This window comes from Merops nubicus, unplaced genomic scaffold (genome assembly GCF_000691845.1).
Source record: "Merops nubicus isolate BGI_N331 unplaced genomic scaffold, ASM69184v1 scaffold3629, whole genome shotgun sequence".
Classification (NCBI taxonomy): Eukaryota; Metazoa; Chordata; class Aves; order Coraciiformes; family Meropidae; genus Merops; species Merops nubicus.
Window position 1 is genome coordinate 1 of NW_008632924.1, and position 17,311 is coordinate 17,311.

Genomic DNA, 17,311 nt, shown 5'->3' on the forward strand with positions numbered 1-17,311 from the left:
GGAGGAGGAGGAGGAGGATGTGAAAATCTGGACTCAAGTCCTCCCAGCCCCAGGTACCGCGCTGGCCTGTCTAAGAAATCCCCTACAGTATTGCTGCCACCACCGCTCACGGACATGGACAGCGGTAAAATCACTGACCCGCCAGGCGCCGTTAGGAAAGCCACCAATAATCATGTTCTCGGCAGTGCTACTGGTAGCTATAATGTGGAATCCAGGATCTATTCAGCTACTAATAGCCTTCCCCCGGGTGGAACCACCACCTCCCTTAGACTCAACCACTCCAATCATACGGGTTCAAATCATACCTACCTGAAAAACACCTACAAGAAGAATCTCTCAGAGCCCGAGGAGGAGCTTCTCCAACAGTTCAAAAGAGAGGAGGTATCCACCACTGGAGGCTTCAGTGCACATTACCTGTCCATGTTCCTCTTAACTGCTGCATGCTTGTTCTTTCTGATGCTGGGATTCACATACCTGAGAATGAGAGGTTCTGGAGTAGCCGAGGATGTGGGAGCCAACAGTAAGTATTAGGTGAAGGGTAAGAGCAGTTTCTTTCTGCATCTGGATGTACAACTGTTAACTCACCTTTGCGTTCCCAGACATCCCGTACGAAGCAGTTCTGGGTTGCACCTTGGTATAATCTTTCTATATAGGATGAAGCACAGAGGAACTGTCTTTCCTCAAGTATGTACCTTGCGAGCCAGTATAATAAGCTTGCAGGGCATCCTGCAGTTCCCTGCTGTAACTGTTTGATACCACGTTTCTTAGCATGTTTGTTTTTTTGCAAAGCGTTTTATCTGTTTTGCTCAGTATAGCAGAGGAAATAGAGGATTGACCAGGTAAGGTTTGACGCTAATCTCACAGGAGTAATCGTGCACATTTGGATACCTGGGATTCCTGCAGGGCTAAGATTTGACTGTAGTAGTTTGGTTATAATGCGGGTTGTTCTCATTTACGTGTACTGAGGCTTGAAAAGAGTGCTAGATTGAGGTGATGTTACATGCCACAACAAACTTCGTGCAGGGAATGCTGGACCAGTTGTGTATTGTTTTTTAATAAGTACTTTTCTCTTAAATATAGTTGCGAATATGTTCAGGATGTGTGTGTATATGTATATATATATGAGGAAATACTGTTGTGCTTTAGTTTGAATTTCAGATTGTTCTTAATCCTGAAATTACTTGGAAGCTTCTCTAATATGCAAAAGTAACTTGCAATGAATTTAGAAACTACCATTTTATATTCTCAAAGCATACAGAGATGGAAATGTACCACCTAAGGGTGGTGATTCATGCCAATTCAATCCTTGGCTGCTCTGAAATGGACAGTGGAGATTCCAACATCAGGAAGAAGAATCATGCTGTTGCTGTCTTAATTTCTCATCAGGAGCAATGAAAAATTATGCAAAAAGCTAGTTTTGGGACCTGAGATCATTAGAAGGTCCTTGGGGAATTGTGGTTTTTCTTGAAATGATTGAGGAAGGCATGTGGGATGGATGCACAGGCATATATTTCTTTGTATAGATAGTAGAGGATTTATATACTCATGTGTGGGCACGTACACAGAGCCTTGTAAGGAGTGATCCCACTGCTAGATGGGTGTCTGCTAGATGTTATAGGGCAGAAATAGCAGCGTGGGCTGGTTTTTTTTTTTCCTGCTTTCCTTTTAATTTTTTTCTCTCTTTTGAACCCTGGTCATTACGTGATGGTAGCAGAGTAATTGTTCTGCACTCTTTGGGGTGGATAGGAAGGAATTTAGTGTTTAGGAAGGACAAGAGCAGCAAGGACTTAAGCATTTGCAGTGGTTTCTTTGGTGTCCACGTGGCTCTTAACTACTGTTCAGCCTCTTTTTTGGGGGAGGGGGGAATATATGGCAGTGAACATAGACAGGTGAGCTAAAATTAGATACGGTATAGTGTGACTGTCGGGACTACTCATGTTCTGTGGTTAGCTTCAACCCACAACTGCTAGAGACACACAGATTTTCTTACTGATAAGTTGTGGACTTTACTAGTACCTGCTAGATTTATTTTTTTTTCCCTAGTCTTGAAGTCAGATGGTTTTAATAGGGGAGAAGATCTGTCAGTCTACTGGGGTAAACTTTCTGGCTGTGAAATCAGTAGTTGAATTAAAACTTGCCTGCCATGCTGATAGATAAAGCTGAATGTCTGAGCTATGCAGACTGCAGTCATACTGCAGAAAGAAATCCACTCTGATCATCTTGTCTTGTAAGACGACTGTTTAGAATGTGTGAACTTTCCTATAGAGCATGTGGGATCACTGTATTGAGTGTATTGCTCTTAAAAAGTTAATCCTGCTGGAACTGATAAACAGGGGAAATTATTTTCTGCCCTTTTGCTTAGATTAGGCTGCTCAACCCACAGTCTGGTAGCCCTCTGTAGCTTGGTAGTTCAATTAAGCCAGTTCTTTGCCTGTTACTGTTTGGGCTCTTTTCAGCAGAGCTCCTGAAAGTGGATTTCCTGAAGAATTGTTCTGGTGGCAGCACTCACATTTCATCTGTCCTCCTTCCTCACAGCCCAGGGCCTTGCGACGTGACAAATGGGAAGGGGGCACAGGGCCTATTGAAAGAAGCAAATGGGAGATTCTGTGGCTAGCTTCCTCTGGTAGGAAGAGGAGCATGCTGCTTCTTTTAAGTAACGTGGGCATGAGCAGGGAATTGCTCAGCACATGCTCACTAAATTAATTCTCAAGTGGGCATATCCAATGAGAATGTGATAGGCCTGTAGAATAGGCAAGAAGAGACAAGACAGGTTAATGAAAACTGATTGCTACTGGGAAGGGGAAGAACCCTGTCCTTGGTTAGGTGCTACACTGAGCTTAAACGTCATCCGAGTGACTCCTTTGGCTGCTGTGCTTGTGTGGGTGTATTGTCTGTTTTCTTTATGGAAGAAGAACTGTGTCATACATTAGTATTGAAAAATAGTGTATCTCAAGAAGCATCCTTTCAGCTTGGTGATGTACAGATTTTTTTGTTTCCTGTCTTTGTCTGTAGGTAAGATTCTGTTGGCTGAGAATGATTTGGTTGTGAAAAATTAAAATTATTCTCAACTTCAAGCTGTGTCGTAAAAGGCTTTAGGATTCAGTGAAGTTGCGCTACACACATCTCCATCATTACACTTACTGTGAGAAAACAAAACGGGAGCTATTTGTATGCTTGGGAGGCTTCTTATTTTAGCTCCACAAGGAACATTGCACATTGAGCTTAATGTTCGTTGTCTTAATTGTTCATTACCTAGAATGAAATTCAGTGAAAATAAAGTGATATTATGTGTGGCATTGAAAAATACGTATTGCCAAGTACACCCAGTGTCAGTTCTTACAGTATTTGTCAGGCTGTAATTTGAGAACTGAGGAGGTGTGTGTAAGGCTAGGGAGGGGCCTAAGTGACACATTAGGGTTGAATTTAGGCCAGGTAAAATAATATAGATGGGAAGTAATAAGCAGAAAACTTCAGAAGAGGATTGTCACTTGTATTGTGCATAATGTTCAAATGATTTCTTATTCAAAACTCTGAAATAGCTCTAAAAGGCTTTAGTTTTTTTCTGCACATGCAACATAAAATGTTCAAAGACAAATTGGAATTGGACTAATTCTTCTGTATAACTACACATGGTGAGCTTATGTGTTTAGCTGTCTAAAATGCAGATAAATGTCTACAGGGCTTTTCCTAAAGCATCTTCAGCCATTGAAATTAAACTACTCTTTAAGCTTACGTAGAAGACCAAGTAATGCATAAGCACATATTGTGCTTACTAGCTCTGACAGGTGTTTTATGTGAAAGGTCAGTTTGGGCTTGGTGCTGGTAAACGTATTCATGTGGCTGTTGCTGTAAAGCATGTTTTCCTTGTGCCTGCCTTCAAAATACCGTGGAGTTGTATCGACTTCTTGCCAAGCCAGCATAGTATTTTTTGACAGCAAAATGATAGATTTTACTTTTGTCTACTTAGTAGGGTTCTTCAAACTCTGAAGAATGTAGTACCTCTTCCAACCTTGTTGTTTTTGTTTTGTGATGTTACTCCAAGCATCTCAATTGGCTGCTCCTGGGAGTTGTTAGTTCTAAAGTTATTTTTCACTGGAAGTTGATAATACCAGATCAGTAGATGTTCCTTTCAGGTGTGGTTTATCTTCTGAAAGATGGGAGCATTAGTATGGGTGCTTCCTTAAGGTTGTAATCTGAAATAGATCCCATTGAAGGTCTCACTGTGTCTGCTCCAGTACTTTGCCTAGGAAGTAGTTGATGTTGCAAAAAAAACCCAATAAAAATAAAATAATCTTGAAACTTTCAGGTAGGTCTTGTTCATAATCTTATGTTCTTACTAGGAGAAGCTTTTGAAAGCAATATCTCTTGCTGGTGATTTTGATACTTTCTATGATGTGCGTTACAAAACAACTGATAGGAGGATAATCCTTACTACATTTGCTACAACTTGTGTTTTTGAAATGTTAATTCTATGAGACAAGCAGTTGCATATTTTGCAAGTGGAAACTTATGCAAATCACTGTTTGACGGTTTTAATTCTGTTCCGTTGATGTTCCTTTGTTCTCGGCTTCTAAATCTCTCAGGTGTTAAAACTTCTATGGAATTTTATGCAGGGAATTTTCATTGGTAAGAAGGTAGACTTGCTGTATAAAAGACGAGAAGATGACTGTTATGCTCACAAGCCTGCAAATTACTATTAAAGTGCTGTGGTATTTCACAAAGAACTGTTACAAATCTACTTGCCTTCTAAGATAACCTTCTCAGAAGAGTCTGTCATCTTGACCAGTGTTGGCTTCAATGGATGAAAACGAATTCTGTTCTATAAATATTTTTTTATCCAAAAAGGAGTAAAGGGAGGAAGCAAAATTAAAGGATTTGGAGAGTTCCTTTGTGGTGTGGCTATTAATGTTGCTTGTGCTTTAGCAAGTGATTCTCTGACTTGTATTTCAGGGACAACTTCTATGACATATTAGCATAGAGCTGTTTCTACTTTCTGTATATTACTTCAAACTCTAGCAAGTATTTCTCTTTTAGGTGACATAAAGGGAAGTTCAAATAGTTCTTACACAGTACGGAAGAGTTGATCTTAGCTGACAACTTCAAATCCTTTCTAAAACATAATAAACAGTCTATTTACCTTTAGAGCAGATCTGTATTTTAAATTATAAATAGGAAAGTTGCTCATCAGTATTTGAAACTAAAGTGATGCAACTTCAGAATTCCCGTTTTTAAGGAGATAGCGATGTTTGCTACTTTGTTCAGAATACTTAGAACTAACTTACTTGGCATTCATCCCTTAAATTTGTTGTTGTTTGCAGACAACCACAAAACTTGCCTTACGCCGTGGCTTTAGCTAGTCTCATAATGACATTTTTTCAATGTTACTACTGTGCTTTTTTTGTGAAGTAAGTAATGGGAAGTTGGAACTAAAATTACATGCCTGGCAAGCAAGGGTGCAGAAGAGCTCTGGGAGGATCTGTTTCACTGGGTATCAAAAAGTAGTTGCAAGTTTGCACTTCATTCCATAGTGCATGATAGTTTTTATGAAAAGAAAATTTGGTTTATGATGTGAGAAAAGTGATCTAGGATTTGGAAGCAGATCTGGTTGCAACTTTTCCATGTTTATAAAGCACTGCAGACTGGAAAGGAGTGGGAAAGTGAGAAGCAAAGTTGTGTTTCTTCTGTTAAGAACTTCTGTCAACTCTAATAGTGTTCTTCAGGTTCTTCTTAGGTTACCTGCTACTTCAGTAGCAGTATCTTTGTCCTTACACCTCCTTTCTTGGCTTCTGGTTGGTCTAGAGCTGTGGGAGAAGGTGCTGTGATTATAATAAATGAGGAGATAGTGTAACTGCCACTGATCAAAGTAACTGGCTTCTGTCTGCTGAGGAATCCTAATTTAGAAAAACTTGAAAAAGGATAAGGGTTGCTGAGGGAAAGAAGCATACCGATGGATGCAAGGATAGATAGAAGAACCACTGCACGACTTAAAGCTGATCTCATATAGGTTCCTTCTGTGTAGAAGGTTTGCTCCAATTTATAATGTCTGATGTTGAGTCCTACTGTGCTGTACTTCTCACAATGCTGTTTAGTGATGTTTCTCTGTTTTGCTGTGTGTTTACAGTTTACTGTGGAGTGTGAGAGGTTAAGGAGCAAGTGAGTGTGGGTGCATACTGAGTACGCAGCGTGTCTGTTGGGGCTCCTTTGGAGATTTTCTGTTATACCTGGTGTTTTATGGAGATTAATTCTTTTTTACAGAGGAAAGGGTCAAATTTTCTGCTTACTGAGGGTCATATTGTAACACAGGTATCTTGAATAAAGCTTCCTTTCTAGAGTCTTAAATTCCTTTTGATCTTTAAGTGAACTGAATCACAGACTGAATTGATATAGAAGGCTATTTAATGTGAGGAGAAGAAGAGGTAGAGGCTAAAAAAAGAGATCTGATATTGAGTTAAAATTCAGTATGTTGTCTGTAAGATCCATTGAATTCTAGTGATATTGTGCTAGATAAGTAAGAAATAGGTCTGTTTATAAATGAAGGAATGAGAGCAATTCCTAGGCTGGTGTTCCTGTGTCTTGGAGAAAGCCATTTACTTAAGTTGGAACATGGCTTCTTAGGAAAGAAATGTTTTATATACGTATTAAGAATTCCTTCATACTGCCTTTATTCACTTAAGTCTTAATACAGAGTTTATATACCGGTCATATCCCCTTAACATTTTCTGGTACTTTTTCAATAAACTTTTCTATTCAGACTCAGGGCATCTTGCATAAATGCAGCATCAGCCTGTCCTCGCTAGGCAGCTGACCAAAGGAAACTTTATCCCAGGAGCACTGCTGGGCTGAGGTGGATAAATATAATGTTATTCCAGATGAGATTCTAAGGCCACATCTAGATCTTTATTTTCCTCCTCTCCACAGAAAAGTGTTTCTATGGAGGTCACTGAAATCTCTTGACTTGCTTTTTGGAGAAGCCTCAGACCATCAACCTCAGACTTTGTAACTGCTTTTGTTAGCTTTTGCATATTTTCAATAGGCTGTGGATCAAAGCCACTCACCTTAATCATCTGTCCCTTCGATACTCATCATCTCATGGTGTCAGCACACAATGAAACATTCCACAGCACACTCACTCAGTAGCACTTGTACCAATGTCTGTTCAGTATTATCAGGCTGCACAACATGAGCCCCTTGTGTCCAGTAGTCGCATATCTCACAGCACAACTTCATTAATTTTTATCTGAATGCGTAGATATTATTGGTTGTAGATAACAGAAGTCTGGCCTGAACTAACCTGAAACCTGTCAACAGATATTCAGCAATGGAGTGTGTACTGTGAATGAAGGATATCAAACACCAGAGATGTGTGATTGATTGATTGTTGTTGTTCTGGGGTTTTTGTTAGGTTACCTGAAACAGCTCTTGTTTGCAGTGTCTGGTGGGTTGGGGTTGGGGTTGGTGTTGGTGTGTGTGTTGTGGTGGTGTTGTTTTTTTTTTTGTTTTTTTTTTTTTTTTTTTTTTTTTTTTTTTTTTTGTTTTAATTCCCAGGATATTTTCTGGGAAGTGGTAAATCCATCACTAAATTTTCTGTTCATCTCTGGCATTTGACCTGTATCTAAGAGTTTAGTTGGCTGTTTGTTCTTTTTCAGGTGTCATGCTTCAGACAATCAAAGAGTATTTGTTAATTTTGTTGAGTGACAGACTGGGTGGTGCTTGTGACAAACCCTTGAGAGGCCTCTTTCAGGCTATGGAAATCCCCTGTCAAACTGAATTACTGGGGAAGGGCCAGTCTGGCAGTCTTGCTTGGCCTGTTTCTCATTCTTGCAGATTCCTTGGAAATAGTTTACTGTTACTTTTGTAAATTAGAGAAAATGATTTATGAAATTCCTTGGTGGGATCTTGAAAAGAAGAAGAGTGTATGATGTCAGGTTCATTGTAGTCTTTTTTTGTATTGGTTTGCACTTAATGAATGATTCAGGGAAGATTTTGGAGATGAGAGGCATAGTGTATTTCAGGGAAAAAGCTGAAAAGGTGCTTTTTTTGTTAAAGGAACTTTATGCTGTGTTGGGGACTCTTTGCCTAGCTGAGATGATGAGATTAGAGATGCAGATTTCCTTCTGGAGAAGGACCTAGTCTCTCTGCTTATTTTTGGGTTTTGTCTCTTATCTGTAAGCACGTGAAGTACTGCTTATGCAAAAGCAGCTTTGGATAAAGGTATTTTTAAATCTCTGTGGGAAAGAGAGTCAGAGTCGTGTCTGAAGGATATATTCGTGTTTGGGTACATTATATTTTGTTAATAATACCGAACATTCATTTTTATATAAACACAGAAAAAAACAGGAGTGCTGAGAACATCTGAGCCATACTATAGTACTGCATGTACAGTGTCCTCCGAGTTCGTAGTTTTTCATTTCTCATTGAAGACCAGAAATACTAGCCTTTTAGATACTCCTGGGAGCCCATTTATTCAGAATCTAATGAACCGGCTGATTTGGTGATCTTAGGTGTATTATGATTAATGTCTGTTAAGTTTGACTTCCATCAAATGTGGTCCGCCCTGCAGAAGCTCTACAGAATTTTTTAGCTTGTTTACTTTGAGCACTAACACGTCCATGTACTTGGGAAGTGGGCAATGCAATGTCTGATGCTTGTTTTTGTTTGTAGCTTTAAATACTGTTTTTTTCCTCTTGACATTCAGCTAAAGGTGCTGCTTATAAACTTTAGACAAAAATGTGTGGACTGAGTACAAGTGCACATGAAGTAAGGAGAGAAAAAAAAAAAAAAAAGTTATATCCAGACTTGTTTTATTCTGCTGTGTAGGATGTGCGGTATTAAAGTAATTCCTTTGGAGGGAGATTAGACTGGAGAGAAATAACATCAAAGTAGCAGCCCTAGGAAGGAGTTGTCGTGATTTGAGAACCAAAGGCTAGCGAGGATCTGCCTATCCTTTTGTGAGGGAATGAGTTAGCATGGGATATTCTTTGCCATTCAGGAAATGGGAATGTACTGAGCTGCTTACACAAACCTTGGGATCAGACTACAATCTACATGGCCAGTGTAAGCATGAGATAAATGGTTTGAGGAGGGAGAGCTAAGGTCTTGTTTTGTCAATTTTGTTTTATATTTAAGCACCTAGCTTTGTACTGCTATGTAGTGACTTAAAAGCTACAGAGTTCTTGCATATCTGCAAATAGCGATGTGATAAGGTGGTGTTGTCCACAGTGTGTGAGATCTCAGCACGAGTTGCTTGTTCTTCCTTTCCATTTTTTTGCTGTTTCTGTGTAGCAGATGAGTTTCTTGCTAAGATAGGTCTTGTTCTCTCCAGATCCACTTGGCTTAGGGGGGGTGCACACAGAACTGCTGGAAGATTCATCAGCGTAATCCACGAGCTGATGGCGTAACCTGTTCAATTAATAAATAACTATGGTAACAACACTGGAAGTCTTAGTTGAAGCAGACCCTTCATCTGAGCATAGGAAGCAGTGACAAGGCATATATGTAAAGATAATGGTGATGTATGGCTGTGTGGTAGTCTAGTTGTTGCCTTCAGATGATAATTTTTGTTTGAACCAGCCAGTTTTTGCTGTCTAACAAATGCAGGTGGTATGGTAGACAGGCTGGAAGGTTTGTCAGCTCTGCAGAGTCTTAGTCCAACGGAGTGAAAATGGAAGTTACTGCCTATTACCTACTTTTATGCATTTCCAGTCAAGTGGTGTTAGATCTTGAGTTACTGCTGAGCTCATCCTGATTTTGATCTCATCAGACTTTTCACACATGGTAGATGGTTTTCCTCCTCCTAGTAGCTAATACAGCTGCTTCTGGTAAGCTGGCTGCTGCTTCCACTGTGAAGGCTCATCTTTTGTCATGACAGGACACCTGCTAGCAGCTACGTCTGTATGTCCTGCATAGAGTAAGCTCTTTTTTTCTCCCTAGGATACACCAGAGCACGCACTTTCAGAATTTTACCACTGTGTTCAGACTTTGCATAGATCATTGTTACGCATTTCTGCTGCTCTTAGTGCAGCGAGCAGCGACTGGCCAGTGTGCTAAATGGTTAAAAAGACAGAGGCACAGCAGAACCCCAGTCTTAAATATGCAAATACCCTATGTCACATTTATCTTGACTTCTGTTAATGTTTTTGTTGTCATGATTGAGAGTCTCCTAAGTGTTCTGTCAACACTCTCCGTTTGAATATTGTCTCTGGATGCTGTAAACTGTTCATACTGTTATAGCATATTACTAATACTTTTGTAACTGAAATCTGTCTGGAAGAAGAGGTTATAACTGAGTATATTTACACTGGAAACTCTTCAAGACAGGAATCTTCCTGCTTGTATGTGATCATAGGAGTGTTTCTGTGCAGACAGGTCCTCTTGGCAGAGTGACAGTAGATCTAGTATTTAATTGCAAGTTCGCATTGATTCTTAAACCTTCTGTGTTTTGATAACACTGGCTTTATGGGTTTGCGTTCCATCTTGAACTTTGGAGTTTGAGGAGAGCAGACCACTTGTAATTTCATATTGAGCTGCTTGTACTGCCATATTTTCAACGTGGAGTTTCCCTTGCTTCTGAATATAGTTGCTTGGTTTGTTGCATTTGTGTTCAGTTATTGAAGGTGTGGGTGTTTTTCGACCTTAAAAAGTATAAGGAGCTAAACTATTTGGGAGGCAATACAGAGGACAGGAGAAGAGCTATTACAGAAGCCTGCTTTGATTCTCTTGGAAGTGAAGGTATTCTTAACTCCTTGTTAAATGCTGGTAGGTGTCTGAAGTCTGATGTTTCTTCTGGTAACATTTTGCAGCTGTTAATAAAAGCAGTCTTAGTCTGTCTAGGGGGTTTTTGTTTCTTTTTCCCACATACAAACACTAGCCTATAATGAAGACTGTGCGTATGTGTGTGCAAGGAATGCAACATTACCTAATTTTTACACTGCATGGCAAATGTGCTTCTCACGAGCCATTTTTACTAACAGAACACAGATGGCTGTGTCTCCTTGAAATATGCTTTGTAATACAATGCAAAAGGATGCGTGTGCAAATTCTGTTGCTGTAAAAAAATTTCCTTACACTGGTAGAAATAAAACTGGAAAAAATTCTTTATTGCAAAAATTGTTTGAACTTTCCACAAATACAGAGTGTGAAAAATGATTTTGTAAATAACCTAGCAACTGAATGTGCTCTTGCCAAAATCTGCTCTTATGCTGAACATGCATCATCGAGAATAATGTAGGCACAGAAGATGTAGAACTTGGGGTGGGGATCACTTCATGAGTGGCTATAGCAGCTGGAAGTATTGTCTGGAGCGTTTGGTCACTGGCACTTACTACTCCTGATGGTGCATTTGCCCCCCAGCCCCAAGTTAGGAGTATGAAACACTACCCAAGTCTTTGCTGCCGAGATTTCTCATCCGTCTGTGGAACTGGGAAATTAAAATGCAGTATTATTTTCTCGTTGATAGTGCTGTGCTAAAGCTTGTTCAATTTCTTGATGTGGCTGCATTGCCTCTTGTATGGACTCATTTGCATGTTCCTTCATCTGTTGCATACAGTTATTTTCACAGGATCTTCTAGTAGAAACAGTAAACTTCCCTGCTCTTTTCATACATGCAGCATGTTGCACATTCTTCCTTTTGAAACAAGCAGTGTCTGTACTGTAGCTCTGTAGTGGTGTTTTTATGTGTTGGTGTGGTGTGTGTTTTTTTTTTTTTTTTTTTTTTATTCACTGAGTCTTGCTGCTGTTGATGTTAGGAAGGAATGGATGACCAGGAAGAAGGAAAGGCAGTCTCTTGGATATTTGCAGGTGTTAGTCTGAGGTATCAGTACTGTTTGAAATGAACACTTCAGTAAAATAGACTCTAGCTAGCAGTAGTACTCATGGAGTGAATATGGCAGTGATATAGTGAAAACTTCCTCTAAAGTCAGCTTTGCTGTCTTGGCAACTGTATCAGTTCTGAATTTATTTTATAAATCTTTTTGCTTAAAGGTGTTGTTCTTGGGAACTGACAGTCAACTATTCTATTTCAGTTTTTCAGTATTGGGTTATCTACAGGCACTGCACACATTAATATATTTTACTTTAATCTTTTCAGCACAAAAAGTATTATTTCTAGGTTTTCAATCGTTAATACAAGTACTAGAAAGAAACTAGTATTTTTATTTTGGTGAAACTGTATAATCTGATGAGCAGCTCTCCCAAAACACTAGTCTGTCCTCTTAAACAGAGTCATGTCAGTTCCATCCATATTTAAGAGCATCTTTGAACGCTCAGGTCTATTCCAACCAGTGTTTAAATAGGCAGGAGTAGCTTTGAATGTTTCTAGAAAGGGTGATACAGATAAAATATGGGGGCTTTTTTAAGAAACAATGAAGAACTCTAAAGAGAAATTCTGGTATTCCCCACTCTCTTACCTAAAATAATGAAGACTGCTGTTTTCAGGGCTGATAGAAAATGTGTCTGAATTGAAATGTCTATCACAAATATGATAATTTTAATTCCTTTAGAGAATGGTTTTGTAAAAAAAAAAAGTGATTATGAAATAGTTTGGTTATATCAGCAACCCTGTATCACCTGTTCACAAGCACAATGAATTCAGATAGTGGGAAGAAATTGTGAATAGAAGCTCTCTAAATGGAGACAGCTAAGAAACTGACTTGGTGAAAGATTCATGTGTTTTTAGAATCCTCTATTCCTTGTGGCAGCTGAATAGTCCTTGGCCTTGCCAGCTTTGAACAGCAGCACAAACTGTAATGGTGTACTGATTTAGAAATATGAAAACTTTCCAAAGCACACAAAGAAGATCTGTAGTGAAGGAATTGCTCAGCTTGGTGTCTTAATATCAAAGCACAGAGATTTAGCCTACTGATTCAAAGTGGTTTCTACTTGAATTAGCACAATCTGGAGATGGAGATCATGCAGAACTGCTCATTTGTTTTGAGTGTTGAGTAATTGCAGAGGGGAAAATAAGGCAGGATTATTTTATTTAAGCTGTTTGAAAGATGGAGCTCTGGAATAACTTATTTCCTGAAATAATTAATTTGGTTTTTTTTCCTGGCATTTTAAGGAGCTTTAAGAGACAGTGGTTTAGAATTGTCCTTGACACATGCTCAGTGTGTCACTGGGTGGAATCAGTACTTGACCCCAGACTTACAAAAATAAGTTACAGATCTGTTAGTTGATGTTGAAAGTACTTGGATTGTAAAACTGAGAATTTGTTTCCAAGGTCTAAATGGCTAAAGGCCAATTTCAGACAGTGCTTTCAATATTGTTGCTTTCTCTGTTAACAATACATTATTCAGCTAATTCAGCCGTTTTTTTTTTTCTTTATGAGGAAGTTTTTCTAATGGAAATCATTAGGTTATTCACTTACTGAACACCTTTATGGGACAAATTTAAAACAAAAAACCAAAACCCTACTTCTGTTTTTGAATTAGTCTGATTGTGACATGATGGGTGGGGAAGAGAAAAGTACTGTTCTGTTTGCAGGGAGGAACATTCTTGCTTCTGCAGAAGTTGCTACCTTGGAAGTATGTGTTGCAGCCTATAGTCTCTGAACCCTTGTTTGGATGGTATGTGGCACCTTTGGCATCGTTGCACTAAGAAATTAAATGCTTACAGGTTAATTGGGATGCTTCTTGTCTCTGGGACTGTGGTTTTACAGCTCTGTAAAGTCACATTGGAAAATTGCTTTTTCATTTGTGAAATCAAATTACCTGTGCATTCAGAAATAGACGATAGCATTACAGCGATTCTGTTGTAAATGTTAGCTTAATATTCAGTAGGGGTCAAGAAGGAAACACAATGGTAGGATTTCCTATTTTTTTAGGAAAGGAATTGAGAGCAAAGTGTATTTAAGAGGCAATATTTGAGATTGTCGCTATGGTGCTAATAATCCATGCTACTCCTTCCTTTTGAATAGTGTTCAGCTCTGGTCCCCAACCTCAGAAAGGACATAGCAGAGCTGCATAGCTTCAGAGGGCAGTAACACGGTGAGAAGCATAACATGGCTTTACAGCAAGGAGGAATGGGACTCTTGAGCGTGTAGGAGTGAGGACTGAGGGACGGACTGGGAAATGAAGTAAAGGCATGAGCATTACGGAGAGGGTGAATAGGGTCTGATTACTCACTGTCTCCTTTAATACAAGAAGGAGTTTCTCAAGTTAACAAGTGGCAAGTTTGAGTAAGTAGAGAAACCGGTTTTTCACACATGCACGTTTCAGTTTCAGAACTCTTTGTGATTGTAGGTTGCTGAAGCTAAGAGCTTGCTTGGGGTTAGTGTGGGACTGGACTGATTGTTAGGGAAAAATACACTGGAGTTGGTAATTTAGAAAAAAAAAAAGCCAGATACTTTTGTCTGTGTCGGAAGCTTCCAAAGTGCACTTTTTTATGACTGGGAGCATGTTGTGTTGAAGTATCAGCATACACTTTATTTTCTTATGCTCTAACACTCATTTTTGCCACTGTTGTGTTGATTTTTTTCCCCCCCGCTTCCAGTTAAGGACAGGTGTCTCTGAAAAGAGTAAAACTTCCTCCTACTGCTGGAGACAGGATTCTTGGCTAGTTGAATTCTTCTTTTGTCCTAGTATGACTGTTCTTTCATCATTCAGTTTTGATGCTGTTTGTTGAAGTGTATTGAGTATTGAAACTGCAGGAATGGTAACACTGTTCAGGGCAAGGTACTACATTATCTAGGAGATAGCTGTAGTGGAAGGATTGGGTACTTTTTGGTATCCTAATTTGGTGACCAGAAGGTAAGTGAATCCTGTATTTTGCTACTATGTTAGTGATAAGATTCTAGCTTATGTCCTAAGCAAAGGTTTGGGGTTTTTTTATGTGGTGTCTGTGTTCTTTCTAGGTATGACTGCCTTTGAAGCTATGTCAGTCTTTGGAAATTGCACCACTAAGACTATAGAAGCTGACTTGTGTCTGCAATTAGGCTGCAAGTTCATGTCTGTTAAACTGTGCTTTGAAAAAGAGGAGAAATACCACTTTGTGGTCCCTGTTTGTCTTACTGTATAAAACTAAAGCCACAGAAATACTGTCTGTCTGCAATTGTTAACAATGTATTAGGAAAAATGGGGGATGGTGGTGGCAAGTGGCTTTATTGTTACTTTAAAGATGAAAGCTTCTGTATTCTAGCAAAGATCAACCTTTTATGTTGACCCTGACTGCACTTGTATTCCTGAAATTGAGCATCTTTGTGACATGGCTTGGTATGTGCATTTGCATTGGCAGCTTTGGCTGGAATGCTTTGGAGTGGTGCTCTGACCCTTAGCTTTCTATTGGTGACTTTTTGTTATTTGAGACTGACCAGTTCTGCCATTCTGAGGAATTCTAGTAGTCTATCAGTCATCATTTCCAGCTTGTCCAACAGTAATATGTGTAAATTAGTAAGGGTCATTATTAGTCTTCTTGGTTAACAATATTGGTATTCTCCTTTGGTTTCTTTTGCATGCTTTTTGGTAATCTTATTGTCTTGTTCTTAATTAAATAGCATTTAAATAAGATCACTTGTTAAAAATGGAATTTAAATAGCATATCCCTTCCTGTTCTGAAATTGAGTTTCATGAGAAGATGATGTCCTTCACTGTGCTTACTTTCTGTTTCCTTCCACATCTGGCTGAGGAATCCTATTATCTTAACTTGCCAGGAGTAAAGCTTTTCTCCCAACATAGCAAACTTACAAGCAGAATGTTTAACTATTACAGTGTTTAAAGGGTTGCTTTTTAAAGAGTTGCTTTTTTATCCTGCAGCTAGTATTGATGTGTGGCCAGGTCAAATTGACAGTGCTTCTCACAGGTTTGTGACTGTCTGCGGAGTACTAGTGGATAATGAGATTGCCATGTCCATGTAGTTTGTCACTTCCCTCCTCTTTTGAGAGCAGTGGATGTGGTTGTTGGTTGGCTGACATGGAGAGAAGACCCCCTGGGACAGCAGTCAGGAGGTTCCTGTTTAAGAAAATTACCTCTATTTTTTAGCTTTGTCATATCAGTAGATGAGAATTTGTTCTCTGAAGCTCATAAAAACAGGAGCTTGATAGACTATCTTCAAGGCCATTAATTGTGGCTGTATGGTAGAGGTCTCGAACCCTTTTTGAGGAGGAGCTTAGGGCACATAAGAAGTTCTTATATTAGTTATTAAATTAATACTTAGTTTGGTAAAACAAGAACTTGTTACTCTTAAAACTATGCCTTACACCTTTTAGGAACTGTCAAGAAACCTTTTCAAGCAATATTGTATTGTATTGAAATACCTCAGACGTGGTGGAGTACATGAAAATTTTACATTGGTGGCTGGAGCCAGTGGGAGGATTTGGTAAGAGCTTAGATCCTGGACAAAAGAGAGAAGGGTAGATTCAGAACAGACGAGTTACTGAAGTAGTTAAGGAGTGGCCATATTAACTCAAGTTGATCAAGGTTGTGTGGTAAATAGATGGAGATTGATTGACAGTTGTTTGCATGGCCAGTTTATAAGTTGCAGTTGCATTTAGCATACCAGCCTCTTAAGGCATCAGGCATCCTAAACTGTATTAACATATATATAAAATATCCCACTTATTGGCTAACTTGCCATAAAATCATTAACTTCATGGGGATTTAATGAAAATCCTATAGTGTCAGTTGAAATAATGAATTACAAGGATTACAGTTTTTGTGTTAGATAAGTATGGAGGAGAGTCCTTTTTTTTCCTCTTATTTGTCACTTGAAGCACCGTGTACTTGTGAAGCAGAGACAAACATTGACATCGCCTCTGGATTGCTTTATCTGATGCCTCGTCTGGATTGCTGGAGTCAATGCTTTAATTTATCCAAATATGAAGTTGCTCACATGTGAAAAACTTTACTCTGGGATCGTGATGCTGTGAAAGCCCAACACCACTGCCTTGACTTAATTGCTGTACTGTCCTAGTGTATGTAGAATTGCAGCAGACAGTTCTCAGTTTGCACCTTTGCAGGCATGGAAGTACTGCATTAGTGTTTGTGCCATGGCTTTCATCAGTTCTAAAATATGTTTGTCTGGTATTGTGAATCCTACACATTGTAACATCTCATGCCGCCCCTCCTTCCCTGCCCCTCTGTTTTAAAACCATGTAATGAAGATTTCATGTATGCTCACTAAGATTGACCTTGGGAAAAGACTATAATTACATAATTGTCCTGTCTGAATAACTAATGATCAATCTGGGAGGTTGGCAATCATCTAGAACCTTGGCTGTGTTTCTCTAATCCTATTTTAGCCTATTTAGATTAAAAGGTTAGAGTACTGGGTATGTTCTGAGTTAATGAATGAAATACAGAGAAACTTTTGAAATTGGTAA

General features: G+C 39.1%; 1 protein-coding gene across 1 annotated transcript in view; it reads left to right on the plus strand.

Moving 5' to 3' along the window:
- Window positions 1–3: 3 nt before the first annotated feature.
- Window positions 4–17,311, plus strand: part of LEMD3 (LEM domain containing 3) — a gene marked incomplete at its 5' end in the record, with an annotated part of 47,635 nt that continues 30,327 nt past the window's right edge. Inside the window, one exon of the mRNA XM_008948050.1 lies at window positions 4–520. Within this exon, the coding sequence (XP_008946298.1) occupies window positions 4–520 (517 nt within the window). The remainder of the gene's footprint in view (window positions 521–17,311) is intronic.